Genomic DNA, 16,419 nt, shown 5'->3' on the forward strand with positions numbered 1-16,419 from the left:
GTTTTCTAGCTCTTACCGGCAAGTCTAGTATCCGTTACTATTCTCTCTCATTACGATCCACTGTTACTATATTTTCTTGTTACTGTTGCGAAAATTTAATGCTTGTGCAACAATAAATTGACGTTAAAGCCTTATTTAACTAAAAAAGTAGAGTAAACCTCCGAAACTGATTTTGCGTTGCAATTACCAAAAAAGTATCGACAGTAGCGCAAAGCGGTTACGCGTACCTCGTTTTTCGTAATTCCAACAATATTCGAACAGTTTTTTTAACGATACCTGTTTTACTCAATTTTTCTAGTCAATATAACAAATGAAATTTTTCTCAGTGTGGAAATATAATTTACTACCTTCTCCTGTCCATAGAAAAAATGAACGATTTACAAATATGACACGATTCACGATAATATTTATATATCAATAGTTATTTTCGTGGCAAGTGGGCATAAAATAAGGATTTCTTGACGAGTGTAACTAACCCGAGTTAAGAAGACGCACATATATGCGCACATGCCACAAATCTTATTTTTTGTGCTACCTCCTGCAAAAAACGACAATATTCTGTAGTTTTTATACGCACTAGTGCGTAAAAATTGACTTTCAGGTACTAGTGCTCGTGAAAACACCAAAGTAGTTGCGTTGTTGATGAAGGTAGAGCAGAAATAATATTTCGACTGAACTCTTTTCCAATTTCTTTGATACACCGCATCATTTTGTGGAAATCTTCCGCGAGCCATTTTAACGTGCTGGGTAAATCCATCTGTAGTTATGCATTTCGTGGTACATTTCTAAAACCATCTGCCGGCATTTATGCAATTCAGGGTACACTGTGTCAAAGTACGCCTGCATTACGGCAACTGACAGTAGATTATTGACCAATCGACCGATTGAATTGCGCATATAATATTTCCACAAAGTATCCTGGTACCGTAATTCATTTAGAGAAGTTTGAATAAAGACGAAAATTTTTAAGTATATAATTCGATCCTAAAGGTTTTAAATTTTTATTCACTCCAATCCTGACTCTTTTTCTATTTTTTACTTTTTGCTACGAATCGGCATAATTACACAAACGTAATAATTGATGCGGCCAGGCTAGAAAATCCGTTCAACAGTTTTATTACATGTAAGGTATAGCTGTTGATTCTCTCGAGTGTGATTAATCGCCGTTTTACACACAAGTACATCGTTCATGTATATTATTTCAATTACATTATGTACCTCATACACCGCAACTGCAACTGCCTCGATTTGTTCACCCTCTAAGTTACAAACAAATGAAAATACCTATAAGGTAAGGGCGCGATAAAATGCGTCAATTTTTTTCTCTTTCGAGAGTAATTAACATGCAACGTCATCATTTGCACCGAGTTATGCATATTACACACATATGTATATACATATGCACGAGTCTCTCGGGTGCAAATATTTGCACGCGTAAAGCACATTTATACACATAACGAAAGAGAAAAAGAGACAGAGAAAGCGAGTATTATGAGAACCGCTTTAACAACCAGACCCATTTAACGTGGCTCTCTTAACCGTTTGCGACTCGATATTGTCTACCGCACTCATTTCCCGGAGTGAGAATAAAAAAAACGAGCGAAAATGAGAAAAAAAAAAATTAATAACAATAAATAATGACGACAAATATAAGCATAGTAGAAATAAACGAAGAATACCGGAGAAATGTAACAGCCGGCTCTTTGCTCTTTGCTCTTTGCGAAAGATTTGACCAGATTACAAAGCATGTAATTGAGACACAAATGACGATTTAAAATACCCGAATTATAACAGAAAAAGGGAAACAAGATTGAATAAGATTGTAAATCCCAATTTACTTACAACGTCGTCTGAACTAAATTAGAATTAGATATTTTTGTTATCTGTTAAAAGTTTGACTCAATTGGGAGGGTGGGTCAATCAAAATTGAAGTAAAGTAGGTGAAAAAAAAACGAATCACATACAATATTCGCTGACTGATTCACTCTTTCGTTCCAGCCTTCTTGTGACTCATTTTATCGCCTGCAACAACTCGTGCGGGTATATAATAAGCAAGCGAAATTCGGTTGACGCGAGAAGGCCCGTATAAGCGTTTCATTAGGGATTTACTGCTAGTTAAATATCCCGAACACGGTTACGGTGCGGTCTACAAGGTACAGGGGATACTAGTTGGGAATATATACACCCCTAAAAACCGCCCTTACCCTCGCCAAAAGCCAACAAAGTTCGCTCTTGTACTCGCATCGTCGGCGCCCCTTCTATATGTTTTCTTGCTAACTTTTTGCGCCGCTCTTTTTCGAAAAATAAAATCCATCCACATTATCACAATCTTGAAATCAATTAAATCTGGTGTTGAGAAGAAACTTCCCATCAAATGATTTCATCGAATAATGAAAACCATCGGTATAATTAGCGTGCAACAACTGTGTTTCAAACAATTCCTAAACTATAGTAAAATCATTTACAACGGAAAAAAAAAAAAAAAATGAAGTTGAACAATTTTCGTGAATATACGCATACATCAAAATCCGACCTAGATACAACTGTGGCAAAGAATAACCGAAAATATTCTCTAGAAAGTTATGTTGACATATTGCAATGAATTGGACCTGATTTTTTTCAAATATTTCTTATCGCAGGAAATTCGTTCGATTAATATATCGAATAAAATTCAGAGCTGAACTTTTTGAAACGTTTCTTCGATCGTTCGTTGTGCGTAGTTTTTGTTCGTATATTTCATGCATAACATTAATATTTTCTCTAGGAAACGATGACGACAGATACGGACGAAAGCCCCCGTAGTTTATATTGACTTGATATTTACTCCACTTTGTGTTTACAATACATTTGAAAAAGCTGATTGCCCCCCGGATCCAGGGCGTCCAGACGGCGTCATCGGCGGCGCCGAGCGTCGTCGCGCTAACTATCGTCCGAATCACCGTCGGCGGACCCACGCCTTTATTAAACGGTCGGCGCCCCTCCGTTTCCGCCCCCCTCAAAGTATCGTAAAATTAAACCCGACTTACTTAGCGCAGTAGTTGACCAGTAATAATAAAAATAACAACATTATTATTACTATTATTGGTGCAATGAATATCACAAAGACGTACTCGTTAGTAGTGCAAAATTATCAGAATTTGACAGGTTTATTTTATTCTATGTCAAAATTCGTTTAACTTTTTACGACCCCTTCCCCATTATGGAGATGATTATAGTAATTATCTACTATAAACGATCTTGACGAGCATTGAAAACATTTTTCATCCACGCTTTACACGATTTTTCGACGATTACTTCCAATAATTTATTTGTCAAGTTTATTGTTATTGCGTAGAAGACACGAAGAACCGCAAACCATAACGTTTGTTAGATTATTTAATTTCTATTTTCTATCGATTCCACTACGCGGTGATAACATAAATAATATATTTTATCGTCACGTACCTGTGAAGTTTTGAGTTAACGATCCAAGTCGGATTTCTTTTTATTATACTACAGAGTTTTAATCATAGAATTGCGTTTCTTGTTTTCGTCAATTCTTTTCCTCTTTCTTATTTTTTTTTCGTTTTTTGGTGATATTCTGTCGTTACAACGACGTTATAAAAATGCAATGAAAAGTATCACGCTTACAGATTGACGAAAAAAAAAAGTATGATCCGAGTAAGTCAAGCTTGAAATTTCATACGCTACATTTGGCAGGTAGATCTTGACTTGAAAAGACGTTAAAAGGATTGGAGCATAGTTCACGGTTAAAATGTGCAATATGATGTAAATATGTATTGTGTATATAAATAGGAAGAAAACGTGACCATTTCAAAGGAGAAAAAAATATATAAAATTTATAAAACATGAAATTTATCCTCCAAAATCCAACTATACATATGTGTAACATTTCTTTCGTCTTTTTTTTCGTATTTGTTTCTTTATCGTTTGTCGCTTCTCTTCAACGTTTGTACGGATGTACAAAAGTAGTGATAATAATTATAATAATAACAACAACAACAATAATAATAATAGTAGTAATAACGTAGTACAATAAAATTTGGCGTACATGTATATAATGTGTATCATATGTAATTCTTATATCAACAAGTCGAATATTATGGAACATTTAAGCAACATTCTCTGAATACTCTAATATAATATGTATAATATTATTTACATCTCCAATGACATTCGAGATACTTATGTACAATTTAATATTCGGTTAGCGAATCTGGTGGCGAAACGGAAAAAATTCATTCGAACGGACGTGCAGGCGAAAGTACAAGGAAAAAAGAATGAAAGATGACTGAATTATGATCAAATACCGAAAAGATGAGTAATTGAATAATCTTAACAAAAAACAAAGAGGAATGTTAATCTCGATAGTTTTTTTTTTTTTTTCATCACACCACAAAACAAATTTAGTTCGTTGTGAATAAAGCGGAACAAATTCATTCGAAGTATGATCCGTGGCAGAAAAAATAATGCAAGACGCGACGAACCGATAAGGGAAAAAAGTTCGGTGAATGGAAAAAAAAATATAAACATTGAAGAGGTTGGAATTATATACGAGAGTTGACAAGAGTGAGTTACAAATTTAGGGATGATTTGGCAACAGCGAATTAACAACGAGAAAAAAAAATTACGTCGTGATCCGAGTGAAAGAGGAAACAAAATATTTTCGCGAACGTGAGAAAAAAAAAGTATGCTATCGAAATACCGTATTAAATAACTTTCAATAATCTGTATGATACTACAGTAATTATTTTCAAAAATATTGTACAATATTTATAACGTGTATTTATTTATACGATAACAACTAAATCTACCTATCCTCAAATTGTCCCCAGAATCTAATTAAACGCCCGCTTATTCAACGTGTCTCTCTTCGTCATATCACCGATAATCAAAAATCTACGTATCTTATACATATTGAATATTGAAAATGAAAAATTCAATTCCCGCATAGTTCAAAGCTAGAATAAAAATCGTATCAAATATATCCATTCAATTAACAACAGTGTGTAGCATAAATGAGGGAGAAAGAGCGAGAGCATTTTTAGTTTTATTACTATAATTGTCATTACACATTTCGCTGGCGATTCCGTTGGACAATTGTGATTGCGGCGTGAACCAAAAACGGCCACAGTATCATCAGTGCGAATAATCGTGGCGAACATTCTGGCAATGGCCACCATTTCGGATATCTTCGCTCGACTGCTCGACTCTGCAATAAATAATTCAACGGTCAATTTTCATAACAAGTTAGAATCGAGCGAGCAAAAGCGTTCGCTTATAAAAATTTTAAAAAAAAGTGTCAAAAAAAAGATTCAAAAACCGTTGCTGAACTCAACGATGTAAATCTATCTAAAATAATAATCCATGAACACGGAAAACATTCAAAAACTACAATGTTTAATCTCAACATTGTCGAAACTTGAGTGGCTTTCCATTAATCGACAAAAGTAAAGCAATTTGAATTTAACTCAACTTGCACTTCTCGAAACTTTGTTACGGTAAGATCATGTTCAATTTCTGTTTCAACACTTTTGTGATCAGCCTGTGTCAGTGATGACATCCTTCGCTCCACCGGATTTGTCATTTCTTCTGACTCGACTAACGTTTAGCAAATTGCAACAGTCTATTGCTGAAGCAGCAAGCAAGGGACTTAAAACGGGGGTTGTAATACTTACAAGCTGAGGAGAGAGCGTGTTAAGCGCGTGTCCCTCCAGGCTTCGAACGCGAGCTGTTATTCTGTCCAAATCTCTTTGTAAATTTTGTACAGTGGCTGTAATTTGAGCAAAGAATTCGGCATTTTTTTTGTCGTCTTTTCTTTCCCTGGATCTTCCCCTCTCGGGTTTCACCTCTTCGTTGGATTGCGCGTGACTGCTAGGCGGCGAGCTATCCCTGTTCAACTGTTCCGTAGAATTTTCCCTGACAACGGTCGGCTGACCGTTGGTAATTTTATTACTGTTTTTAGAATTGCTAATCGCAGTCGTCGATGACTGTTTCTGATGATGATTGCTCGAATACTTGGCGGACGTGTTATCTTTGTTTGCCGTTCTTTCCGGTGCGGACTGAAACACATTACACAGACAATCTGTTGCCAGGTGAAATTAATAGCCGGATTTAAGTTTTATTATGCAACAAAACTGAAAGAAGACTCTTAAGTGAAGACAGAAATGAAAAGTATTTTCAAAAAAGTTTCTTTTGTATCTCACCTGTGAAACATTTTTCTTAATAATACTTAACTGCTTTCGGGTAGTAACATTTCTTTTCCTCACATTCATACCATCGCATTTGACATTAAGTGGCTATTTGTTCTATCGATAGTAAAAACCAAAGAGCAATGCAAAAATAAAATAATAAAAATAAAAAATCCAAACACTTTGCAGGCAGAAATAACGGAAAATATAAATCCGCAACCAGTGATAAAATTAATTTTGCTACGTTTTTAAACGTCGTGCGTGGTAAATATTTGACTATGGAAATCTAGTTAACTGGGTGAAATCATAAACAGATAATGAAGTGTACACAGAGAGTTTTGCACCGTTACCTGTTAGCAATTATCGCCATTGCCAAGTTAGTTGTTATTATTACTGTGGTTATTAAAATTATAATATCGTAAATTTGAATTAATAATTACGGAGAGAAAGGAGTAGCTTGTAAATACAGCTGGGGCGATGCTCTCTTCAGACTACCCCCAACTTCCATTCAATTAACTAATTATTGACACTATTATTAGTATTATTATCATCAGTATTATTATTATTATTTACCAACACCTAAAGCAAGGAAACAAAAGCTGATCACTAGCGGGAAAATGAAACTGAGAAAACAAATCCTACGTCAAAAACTTCAAACTTTATGGGATTACTTGAAACGATCCGTGCAAACATTGATAGTCGAATCAATTGAAGAAAGAACTTCATTGTTACACAAGGTTATAACAAGCCAGGTATTAATTGTAAAATTTTGTCGAGAGTTTAATCGCAGATTTCATTGAGTGGAATATCAATAAATATAAATATCGGTTCGTTTCAAGCAAATCATTTTCTGATGAACTGACGAGGATTTCTAACACATTTTGCGCTTCGAGAATAGTCATGTTTCGGAGTTTGGATTCATAAGAAAAAAAAAAACTAACAACTGTAGTACGAGACAATATCAAACAGGATGAAAAAAATCCTCAAAAATGAAATGCTTAAGCACGAATTCTGGCTAAAAATGCACCGAACGCATGCCCGAGGAAGCCGGACCAACTGTATTACATTGCAAGTAAAACTGATTAGAACAAAGTGGCAATCTAACGATCAAAGTCAAAGTAAACAAAGACTACTGTGCATCATAAAAACACTGTAAACCAATACATTATTATTTAACAGGAAGTGAGTTAAAAAAGTTTCTTCGTAGTACTTGTACACATTTGAAATAACTAGACAAATAATCTGTGAAATAGTTTCCCATTTCATTTCCTTATTTTCCGGTACGTTAGACACGAAAAAAACAGGACATGAACACAATGAAGAAAAGATTAGGTAACCATACTATAGATCAGTACAATAGATCGAGTTACAGATGCGCATGAATCAATATCGAAAGTGAAAGCAGTTTCAAATGTGTTACAAGAAAATAGATCGAAAATAAAGGTAAAAGAAATTTAGCTGGATACAAAAATAGGAAAGATTGTAGCCGACGGGTCGCAGGTTGGTTTAAGTCTGCGATTCTGCCGCAGATTCCAGAAAAAGTAAAGAAAACAAAAAAGAAAAAGTGAAAACAAGAGGTAGTCGAGGAGAGCACTCACTTCAACAGTATCTATAAACACTTCTTCTTCTCCGTCTGTGTCCGGCGGTAACGGACTTGCACTGTGACTGCTAGCCGGGCTGGTTTCCAGACTGCTAGTTATGTGTCGGGAGGTGCCGCGTGCTCGATGAGGCGAAGTTTCTCTGGATCCTGAAAAGCATCATTGAGAGAGAAAAAATACAAAACAAGCGGTCACACAATAACATGAAGAAAAAAAAACCATCAATGTGATTGCATTGTATAACGTGCCAAACAAAAACTGTTCCAACCATATAAATAAATCAACCAGCATTGAAATTAATCTTACCGAGGTATGAATGATTTCTCCTTCTCAGGATTTACTTCCCGGCTGAAAACGTTCAACCTACTACTATTGAAGAATTTTTTCTCATTTTGCTCTTTAGAATCAATACTGAACTACTAGACTGTAATCTGATCAATAAAGCGTCGAACAAAAAACCTAAAGAAAGGAAGCAAATAAACTTTTGCTCTCTGCGTTCACAATCTAAACAAATAAGCTTTTGCTCACTGTGTTCAATCTAAATCTTATTTTCTCCACCCTGTCGATTAAACCAAAGAATTATCACCAACCAATTGGAGATCCAGAGAGCGGCGAACCGGGCTGAGATCTCATTCTCTCAAGAACGGGTCCAACGAGCATTTCCAAATCTTCGGCAGGCACACTGTCGTAGAAAGAGTCCAGACTCCCAAGAAAATTGGCAACGTTGTCGGTGTACGACATCGTCTCTACAATCTGTATCGGAGGGAGGAGAAAAAGAAACAAAGACATTTAAAAGTACAACTGTTAGAAGTCATGCGGTCAAATTCAACTTTCAAATAATTTTATCTACCTTTTTGAGCTCGTCGACATAGTTATTCATGGCTTCTACTCGCCCCATATTTCCCAGTCGCATCCAAGCATCCCATTTGGCCTTCCTAACAACTTCCCAAAAGCCCGGTTTGGGTTGTTGACAAGGTCCTTCCGTTGCTTGCTTGTAGTACGAATAGAAGCGCAGCATAAGCTCATTGCTCGGTTGATAAGCTCCTGGTATTGGACAGATTGTTTTGTTTTAAGGACATGGTCAAATTTTTACCACAGAAAATCATCGTCATGTTTCAAAGGTCGTAATAATATTTAACGTGACAATATTTCTTTGCTTATGAATACGTAATTACAGTCCTTGTGAGAATATCGTGATCCAAGGAAATTTGCACAATAAACGGGTGACTAAAACTACTTCAAATGCAAATTTCAAGTATAGCAAATGATCCAGAGTAGACAAGCGCATAGAAACGTAAGACACCGAGTTCGTCATCTTGGAGATAAAATAATAGGGAATGAAAACAATTGTCAGCGACAGTCGTCGGGTGGTTATAAGTAAGTGTGAAAGTGAGAAAGCCAGACATGCAGTTTCACAACCACCACCGTCTGATGTAGTGCATTACAAAACTGACTTATAGTCGATCAACTTTCTAGTATAATCGCAGTTAAATACGGGATAGAATTTATCATTGGATTAACTTTTGTTGTAGCCAAAGTTGACGGGTAAAGGGAAAAGAAACAAAAACTAGAAGCAAAAAGAATGGAACAACATTGCAAACAGTAATCATAAAATGCTAAGTCATTGGATCCAACAAAGCCGATGGCAGAAAATTCTAGGTATTGATAAAAACGATATTTCTTTTATCCTCATTGTTATATCGTATACAATGACATTGAAACAGAAGCAAATTACCAGTTTATGAACAACTCAAATGTCATTATGCCTGAGATGTCACTTTACAATATGTAAGACTATGCTTCAACGTTAATTATTATTCCATAGAGAATATATTAAGCATGAATAACGAGTGTACAATATTACTATTCATAGATTCGGGCAATGATAGGTGCAAACAGAAAAAGAGCGAGTATATGCATATTTATACATCCAAACTCAAACATCCTTAAACAAAATAATATGGAAGTTTCCTGGCCGTAATTTGACCCCAGTTAAACATGGCTAAAATACCCTAAGTTTTTATTATTTTCAGTCAGACACTTTGTGCTTCATGGAGCGTTTGGTTTGCTGCCTTGACTTAATTCCATGCCTTTCACTTACGCAACCAACACAAACAGCTGCTCTCAATACTCGACTGAAATCTGTTCAATTATTACAAATAAATGCTCATCTATCATCAAAATGATAGGGCAAAAAGTTTTTTTTTTTTTTTTGTTTGAATATCTATTCAAATGCGATAAATAATATAAATTCACTATAGAGCTATATTAGTTTTGTCGATATTTTGAGAAATCAACATGTAAATGCGATTGTTTCCGGACTTGTCGGAGCTGATAAATATAAGTAAAAGAAACGAAGAAACAATATAGAAATGGAGGGTTGAGAGGGAACAGAAAAAAACAACCAACCTGATACATAAGCATATTTATTATAAGAAAGGAAAAAGAAGAAAGATTTACACAAATAAATGATACTAGAACTTTCAAGGAACTCATAAAAGTTCGTTTATTATGGGTCAGTGTCACTTTCCCCATTCGTACCTTCCCTGGCTGCCGATATTAACTCAAAACTGTGTGTGCGCGTGAGTATAAGCTCCTCCTCTACTCTTGCAATACCTCTCTAGTGCATTTTAAAGGAAAGGTGAAAAGTGAAAGGTGGAGCGAAGCGGCGGGTGTGAAAACTATGTATAGCTACTTACATTAGAAAGAACTCCTACATTCTATTATTGACACATACAAAGTAGCTTAGAATATGCAAAGTCTGTCCCGTTTGAAAGGCCAGAAAAAAGAAAGAGAAAGATGAAGGGAGTGCCTGAAGGGATTTGGAAGAATTTTTACCGGTCGCTGAACACCGAGTAACGACAAAAAAAACCGTTTCACAAGAGGTGGACAGATAGCCTGTATATTCCGTTGCTGGCATTAGCACAGTATGTGGAATGGAAAATTACTCAGGGTCACATAGTCGGAACTAAGATTAATTAAATTGTAAAGTTCAAAGCAATTAAATACCAATAAGAGGTATTACTGGTTTTTTCAATAATTTGAAAGGATCATAATTCATTGGGATATTTGTTGCAGTAAGAAAAAACACATGTTACTTTTAACAATAGGACATAGACACTTGCGATATTCCCATCAACATTAATATTCCTGAATATTTTCAACATATTCCTACTCAGTGAGAATCAATTTATTTATAAGCCAAGTCAACGAATGAATTGAATAAGCCAATTTCCAGCAGTTAATGAATATTCAAGCTAATGACCTCAGCTAAGCTGAGAAAAATTCCTACCTTGTGTCAGACTCAATTTTATACATCGTAAACAATGAATTTGAGAAAAAAGAAGGGTACTGATTCGCTAGCAGAACCTGAATTTCTGGATTAATGATATCAGTATAAACTCAACTTGATTGCCACACAGTTCCTTGAACTTAGCACTCCGATAATCTGGTTTGGTGTTTATAGCAGTAATTGGAAAAAAATAAAAAACCGTGCGAACATAGCGATGGGATCCTTGATCCATGGATTCGGTCGAAACTGCAATTCATTTCTTTAATACTTTTAGCTTTCGTAAAAGCGGTTGTGTGTGTGTGTGGAATCAGAAATGGCGTAACAAACAAGAAGAAACGAACTTCGGACCCAGTAATTTTCAAGAACTTTGCACTGGTGCGGTTGATGATATCGTATCCATTCCTTTTCATCGGTCATCTTCCTTTGCTAGCTTTCTCTCTCCGTCAGTCTACCTGTCATCAAGTAATCGACAAAAACAGAGGGTAATGCAAACGCGTCGAGTTAAGTAGTATGCAAAAACGGAAGAAGAGCGGCACGGGTGCAATTAGCGTAGAAAAGAAAAGATCTCGACTCTTGGAGCGTGACGCACGAGCGCAGCGTAGCAGTAGAGTAGTAGCAACAACAATCATCGAGGACGAGCGGAGCGACAAACAAGAGGGAAATGAAAACAAAGGAACCGACCGTTTTTAGGTTAGACCTCTGACTGTCGGCTAGAGCCAATTCCGTTCGGGAAGACTCACCATTTTTCGGTAAATTCCTGATAACGTTCACGGCGGCGTGGAACTTCTCCTCGGTTGTCATGTCGGCGATGCGAGTCAGGCAGCCAGCCAGCCAGCCTCGAGTCCAAGGAACCGACGAATCGATACAACCGTACGTTCTCGTCACGTCCCCGTAATTACGCCTCGTCGATGCCCAACAACGGCACCAGCTTCGCGTCTTTGTTGTTACGCGCTCGCGACTCCCATACGTGTAATTGAGCCAGTGTTCGCCACACAACAGGGATCAACCGCGACAAGCCGTCGTGCCTACCCCACTCTGTTCTGCACGCAGAACTAAACTACACAAACTAAACGTATCTCTGCGAGTCCGAGGCGCGCGAGCGTCAATAGACTTGTTCCTCTATGGCGAGTGGAACTCTCGCCAAAATGGTGGACGCGCATGCGCAATGCGACGCTTCGCGATTCAATTATTCCTCGCGTCGCCCACACGCCTTAACATTTCCTTTTTTGTTTCCTTTTTTTCGACACAATATAATCGTACATGCACGGTTTGAATGTGTCGATACTTTTCGAGTCTGAATAATTGAAAAGTAGAAACGAACAAACTTCGATACGAAAACTATCCAGTATACCGATTCTTTTGTTCGATCAGTAGGCGCTGAAGTAAGTCGACAAAGTTACGGCGCGTGAAAACAACTGACTTTGAAAAAATGTCACCTCGAAGCTTGACGGCTCAGAACGGAATAATTTTTTACGTTGAAGCTTGTTTTATGCACTGCAGAAGTAAATTAAGAACGTTTCATGATCAGGTCACGGGGGAAGAAGGGCGGTGATTGGGGATCGACATTTTATTTATACCGATTCATGTAATTATACAACACACATAAATACGTCAGTTGCAGTGCAAAGATTAGGATTACATAACTCGTCGAGCTACGTGTAAATAGATTTTTACTTTACTACACATTGTACGTAGACTGCGGACTTATAAATTATTCTCACGCAACCTGGACGATGAAAAATATGCTTCCGTGCATTGTATGTCGATACGAAACAAAGAATCGTTGGGGGCGTCCCTCTCTTCCTTACATGGAGAGGAAAATCTGAGAAAAATTACCCTGCTGTTACTATAATTGTGATGTAAAAGACACCTAATCAGTTTTTACCGTGCTGCATCAGAAAAATGCGTCGTCACATTTTAAATTTTGTGCTGCCGAAATACATAGTTTCTAAGCAAGGTAGTAATTTTTTTTCACAAAAACCCATAATTTTTGTAACATGCATCAATAAAAACTGCATTAGGTGTCTTTTACATCACGATTAGTAACAGCAGGGTAATTTTTCTCAGATTTTTCTCTCCGCGTATGATCAAGTCTTCGTAATGAGCGAGACGATGCGAGACACATCAAAGCATTTATAAATTTATCGCATATGATACGGGAGTACGTGAACGAGTTCATCGTCTCCTCTTCGAGGTTTCTTTTAATTAACCGAACGGATCGTTATCGTTCTTAATATAGGTATAATCAGTTATATTTTTTCCTTTCTTATTCTACGCCTCCTAAGTTCCCATTATTCGTAAACACGGGCGTGGAGGGGGAAGGATCCGTTTTGTTCACCAGAATACCTTTGCAACCAAGTAACCGAGCTACGTGTAACTGAATTTTTAATTCGCCTCCAACTTGTCGGCGTCGATTAGAGTGTTGCAGAGCCTGAACTATACATCTACGCTACATACACGTTCAGTTGTCTAATTTCATCTAGTTGCAACATTCCGCTTTGCTCTACATTTTCCACAATACAATTCCAATGAGAAGAAAAGCAAATAGTAATAAAAAAAAATAATTATAGCGTATTTTATATGAGGTATTCCACACCATTTCACCTAATCGGTGAAGGTCACCGACGCCGATCTTGGTGTCAATTTTTTTCTCAATTCGTCTACCGAAAAAAAAGAACACATGATTGGCCGTTTTTCGATTAGGCCACCAGTGTCGATTTTATGAATTTTCCGATTTTTCAACTTTTTCGAAACAGACTTTTTTCAACTGGCTCTATCTTCAAGAGCTTTCATTCTTTTCAAAAAATTATACAAGTAAAAAATGTGTCAATAAGTCCGAGCTTTCTGAAAAAAATTTTTGAAAATTTTTCCAACCACACAATTCTAAAATTTTTTCAAAAAAAATCAAAATTTTTTGAATTGCGGCACCTTCGATATTCCTGAAACTTTTTACTTGCATTCGACAAGTTACAATCAAGTTTTCCTCCAAAGGAAATTATGGACTTCCGATTCGTTCAGGAGTTACACCATCATAAGTGCCGAAAAATTGGAAATATTTTACGGAAATCAATCTTAACTTCGATCAGACAAGTTTTCATGTTATAAAAATACATGTTTGCTGAAAAAAAACTTTTCGGAATATCCCAAACAATATAAATAAAAACGAGATCACAATTTTGTTTTTATATTTAGAAATTTTGTATCTGAAAATATATTTGGCATAGAAAAGAAAAATTGTGATCTCGTTTTTATTTATATTGTTTGGGATATTCCGAAAAGTTTTTTTTCAGCAAACATGTATTTTTATAACATGAAAACTTGTCTGATCGAAGTTAAGATTGATTTCCGTAAAATATTTCCAATTTTTCGGCACTTATGATGGTGTAACTTCCGAACGAATCAGAAGTCCATAATTTCCTTTGGAGGAAAATTTGATTGTAACTGGTCGAGTGCAAGTAAAAAGTTTCAGGAAAATCGAAGGTGTCGCAAATCAAAAAATTTTGATTTTTAATTTTTTTTCGAAATATTTTAGAATTGTGTGCTTGGAAAAATTTTCAGAATTGGCACATTTTATACTTGTATCATTTTTTGAAAAGAATGAAAGCTCTTGAAGATAGAGCCAGTTGAAAAAAGTCTGTTTCGAAAAAGTTGAAAAATCGGAAAATTCATAAAATCGACACAGGTGACCTAATCGAAAAACGGCCGAACACGTGTTATTTTTTTTCGATAGACGAATTGAGAAAAAAATTAACACCAAGATCGGCGTCGGCGACCTTCACCGATTAGGTGAAATGGTGTGGAATACCTCATATATATATATATACCATAACATAAAAGAAGTGAGTACAATTTTGGAAGCGCGATTTATCATTCGTAGAAACGAGTTAAAAGACATTAACGTAGAATCAGGAGCTCAGATATGCCGTATAAATAACTTCTTTTCATTTCTTCTTTATATTTAGGTTAATTTAAATAACAAGAAATCAAGGAATAAGGTGATGTGGACACAGTCGAAGATGAACCAGTTCAACGAATATATATAATATGCCTATGTAACATCCAACATGTAATTAGATCGTATACCTGAGATATTCCAATAAACAACTACAACGATAATTTACTATCCGCATGAGTGGCAGAATGTAGTTATTATAGTTTTGCATGCTGTAAATTAATATCCAATAAAACCGAGTGAGTCGATCATTAAACAAGTTTGCCTGGTTTCTTTCGAAATCGCTTTGAGACAGGTGAAATAAATGGAGTAAAATTACTATCCAAACTTATATGCGCGCACACTTCAATAATCTCTGATCGCCGCTTATTACGTCAAAACCTGTCCTATCTTTTTAATCCTCCTCTTTTTTTATCATTCCATCATCTATTTTATACGTCCTTGATGCATTAAGGTCCAACGTAAAATCATAACGAAATTGAATTTTTCCAACTCGAAGAAAACACGGTAGAAAAATAGTTTTTTCTCGATACTTTTCATCACCATGAAAAGGGCAGAGTCTGTCGGTCTTTTCGACAAACTTCCGTGATCTCGAAAACAGATAGATGAAAAATCCGAAACTGATAGGACTTGGCAGCCAAATAAAAAAGTATTAAAAGAATAATCAAATATTATATACCTAATTAAAAATTCTGAAAGAGAAAAAATTTTGTCAAATTTTTAAAAATAAATTACTAAACTCGGAAACACGTAATCGTTTATTTAAAAAAGTAATAAAGAGGAAAAGGTTAAGTAAAATATAGTTTAGTAAAAATAGGTTTATCGGTAAAACATTGAAAATCGATTCGTTTCCAGAACCGAAAGTTCAAATTAAACGGGTCATGGCAATTTTTCATGCCCACCATTTCGTTGTAAAATCCTGTAAGTTTCAAAATTTATCATCGAACCGTTTCCGAGATCATCGGGAGAGTTTTTCGGACGGATCGACAGACAGACAGACCGAGATTCCTCCAAAAATTTGTTATACATAACTCGTGCATGTATCATGCGGGTTTACACGTGTGTTTTCCGTATATGAATTACCCGTTTGCATAACGGTAGAGTAAGTCTGCCAATGCGCATGCGCGATGTACAGAGAAGACTACGCTTCTGAACTGTGCGCATGCGCTGACGCAAACAAATCTGACATTACACGACCCTAACCTGATCAATTTCATGCTTCGTGAAAAAACGCTTAACATACTCATGTTGGGTAAAGAATCGTATGCAATAAGGAGACAACGGTCTTTTCATCTCGCGTATTTGCAATATTCGTCCTCGGCTCGCACAAGCATACTTGCCTTCTCCTCATATGCGTGCCCACCTATGACTCATATTGCAAACTTA

General features: G+C 36.2%; 1 protein-coding gene across 1 annotated transcript; it reads right to left on the reverse strand.

The window, feature by feature from the left end:
- Positions 1–3,838: 3,838 nt before the first annotated feature.
- On the reverse strand, positions 3,839–12,195 carry LOC124216139 (acyl-CoA-binding domain-containing protein 5). The gene is made up of 6 exons (XM_046620307.2): positions 11,822–12,195; positions 8,640–8,833; positions 8,380–8,542; positions 7,790–7,938; positions 5,679–6,062; positions 3,839–5,212 (listed from the first exon to the last, which is right to left on the reverse strand). Exons 1-6 carry the CDS (start codon positions 11,880–11,882, stop codon positions 5,069–5,071), a joined length of 1,095 nt encoding a protein of 364 aa, XP_046476263.1. The 5' UTR covers positions 11,883–12,195; the 3' UTR covers positions 3,839–5,068.
- Between the last annotated feature and the right edge of the window lie 4,224 nt (positions 12,196–16,419).

This window comes from Neodiprion pinetum, chromosome 4, assembly GCF_021155775.2.
Source record: "Neodiprion pinetum isolate iyNeoPine1 chromosome 4, iyNeoPine1.2, whole genome shotgun sequence".
Taxonomy (NCBI): Eukaryota; Metazoa; Arthropoda; class Insecta; order Hymenoptera; family Diprionidae; genus Neodiprion; species Neodiprion pinetum.

Excerpts from the sequence above, each read along its gene's own strand:
- LOC124216139 (XM_046620307.2), bottom strand. The coding sequence starts at position 11,882 with ATGACAACCGAGGAGAAGTTCCACGCCGCCGTGAACGTTATCAGGAAT. Across the intron at positions 8,834-11,821 it reads CAGGAATTTACCGAAAAATG|GAGCTTATCAACCGAGCAAT; the intron begins GTGAGTCTTCCC and ends GTCCAATACCAG. Across the intron at positions 6,063-7,789 it reads TGTTTATAGATACTGTTGAA|TCCGCACCGGAAAGAACGGC; the intron begins GTGAGTGCTCTC and ends AATGTGTTTCAG.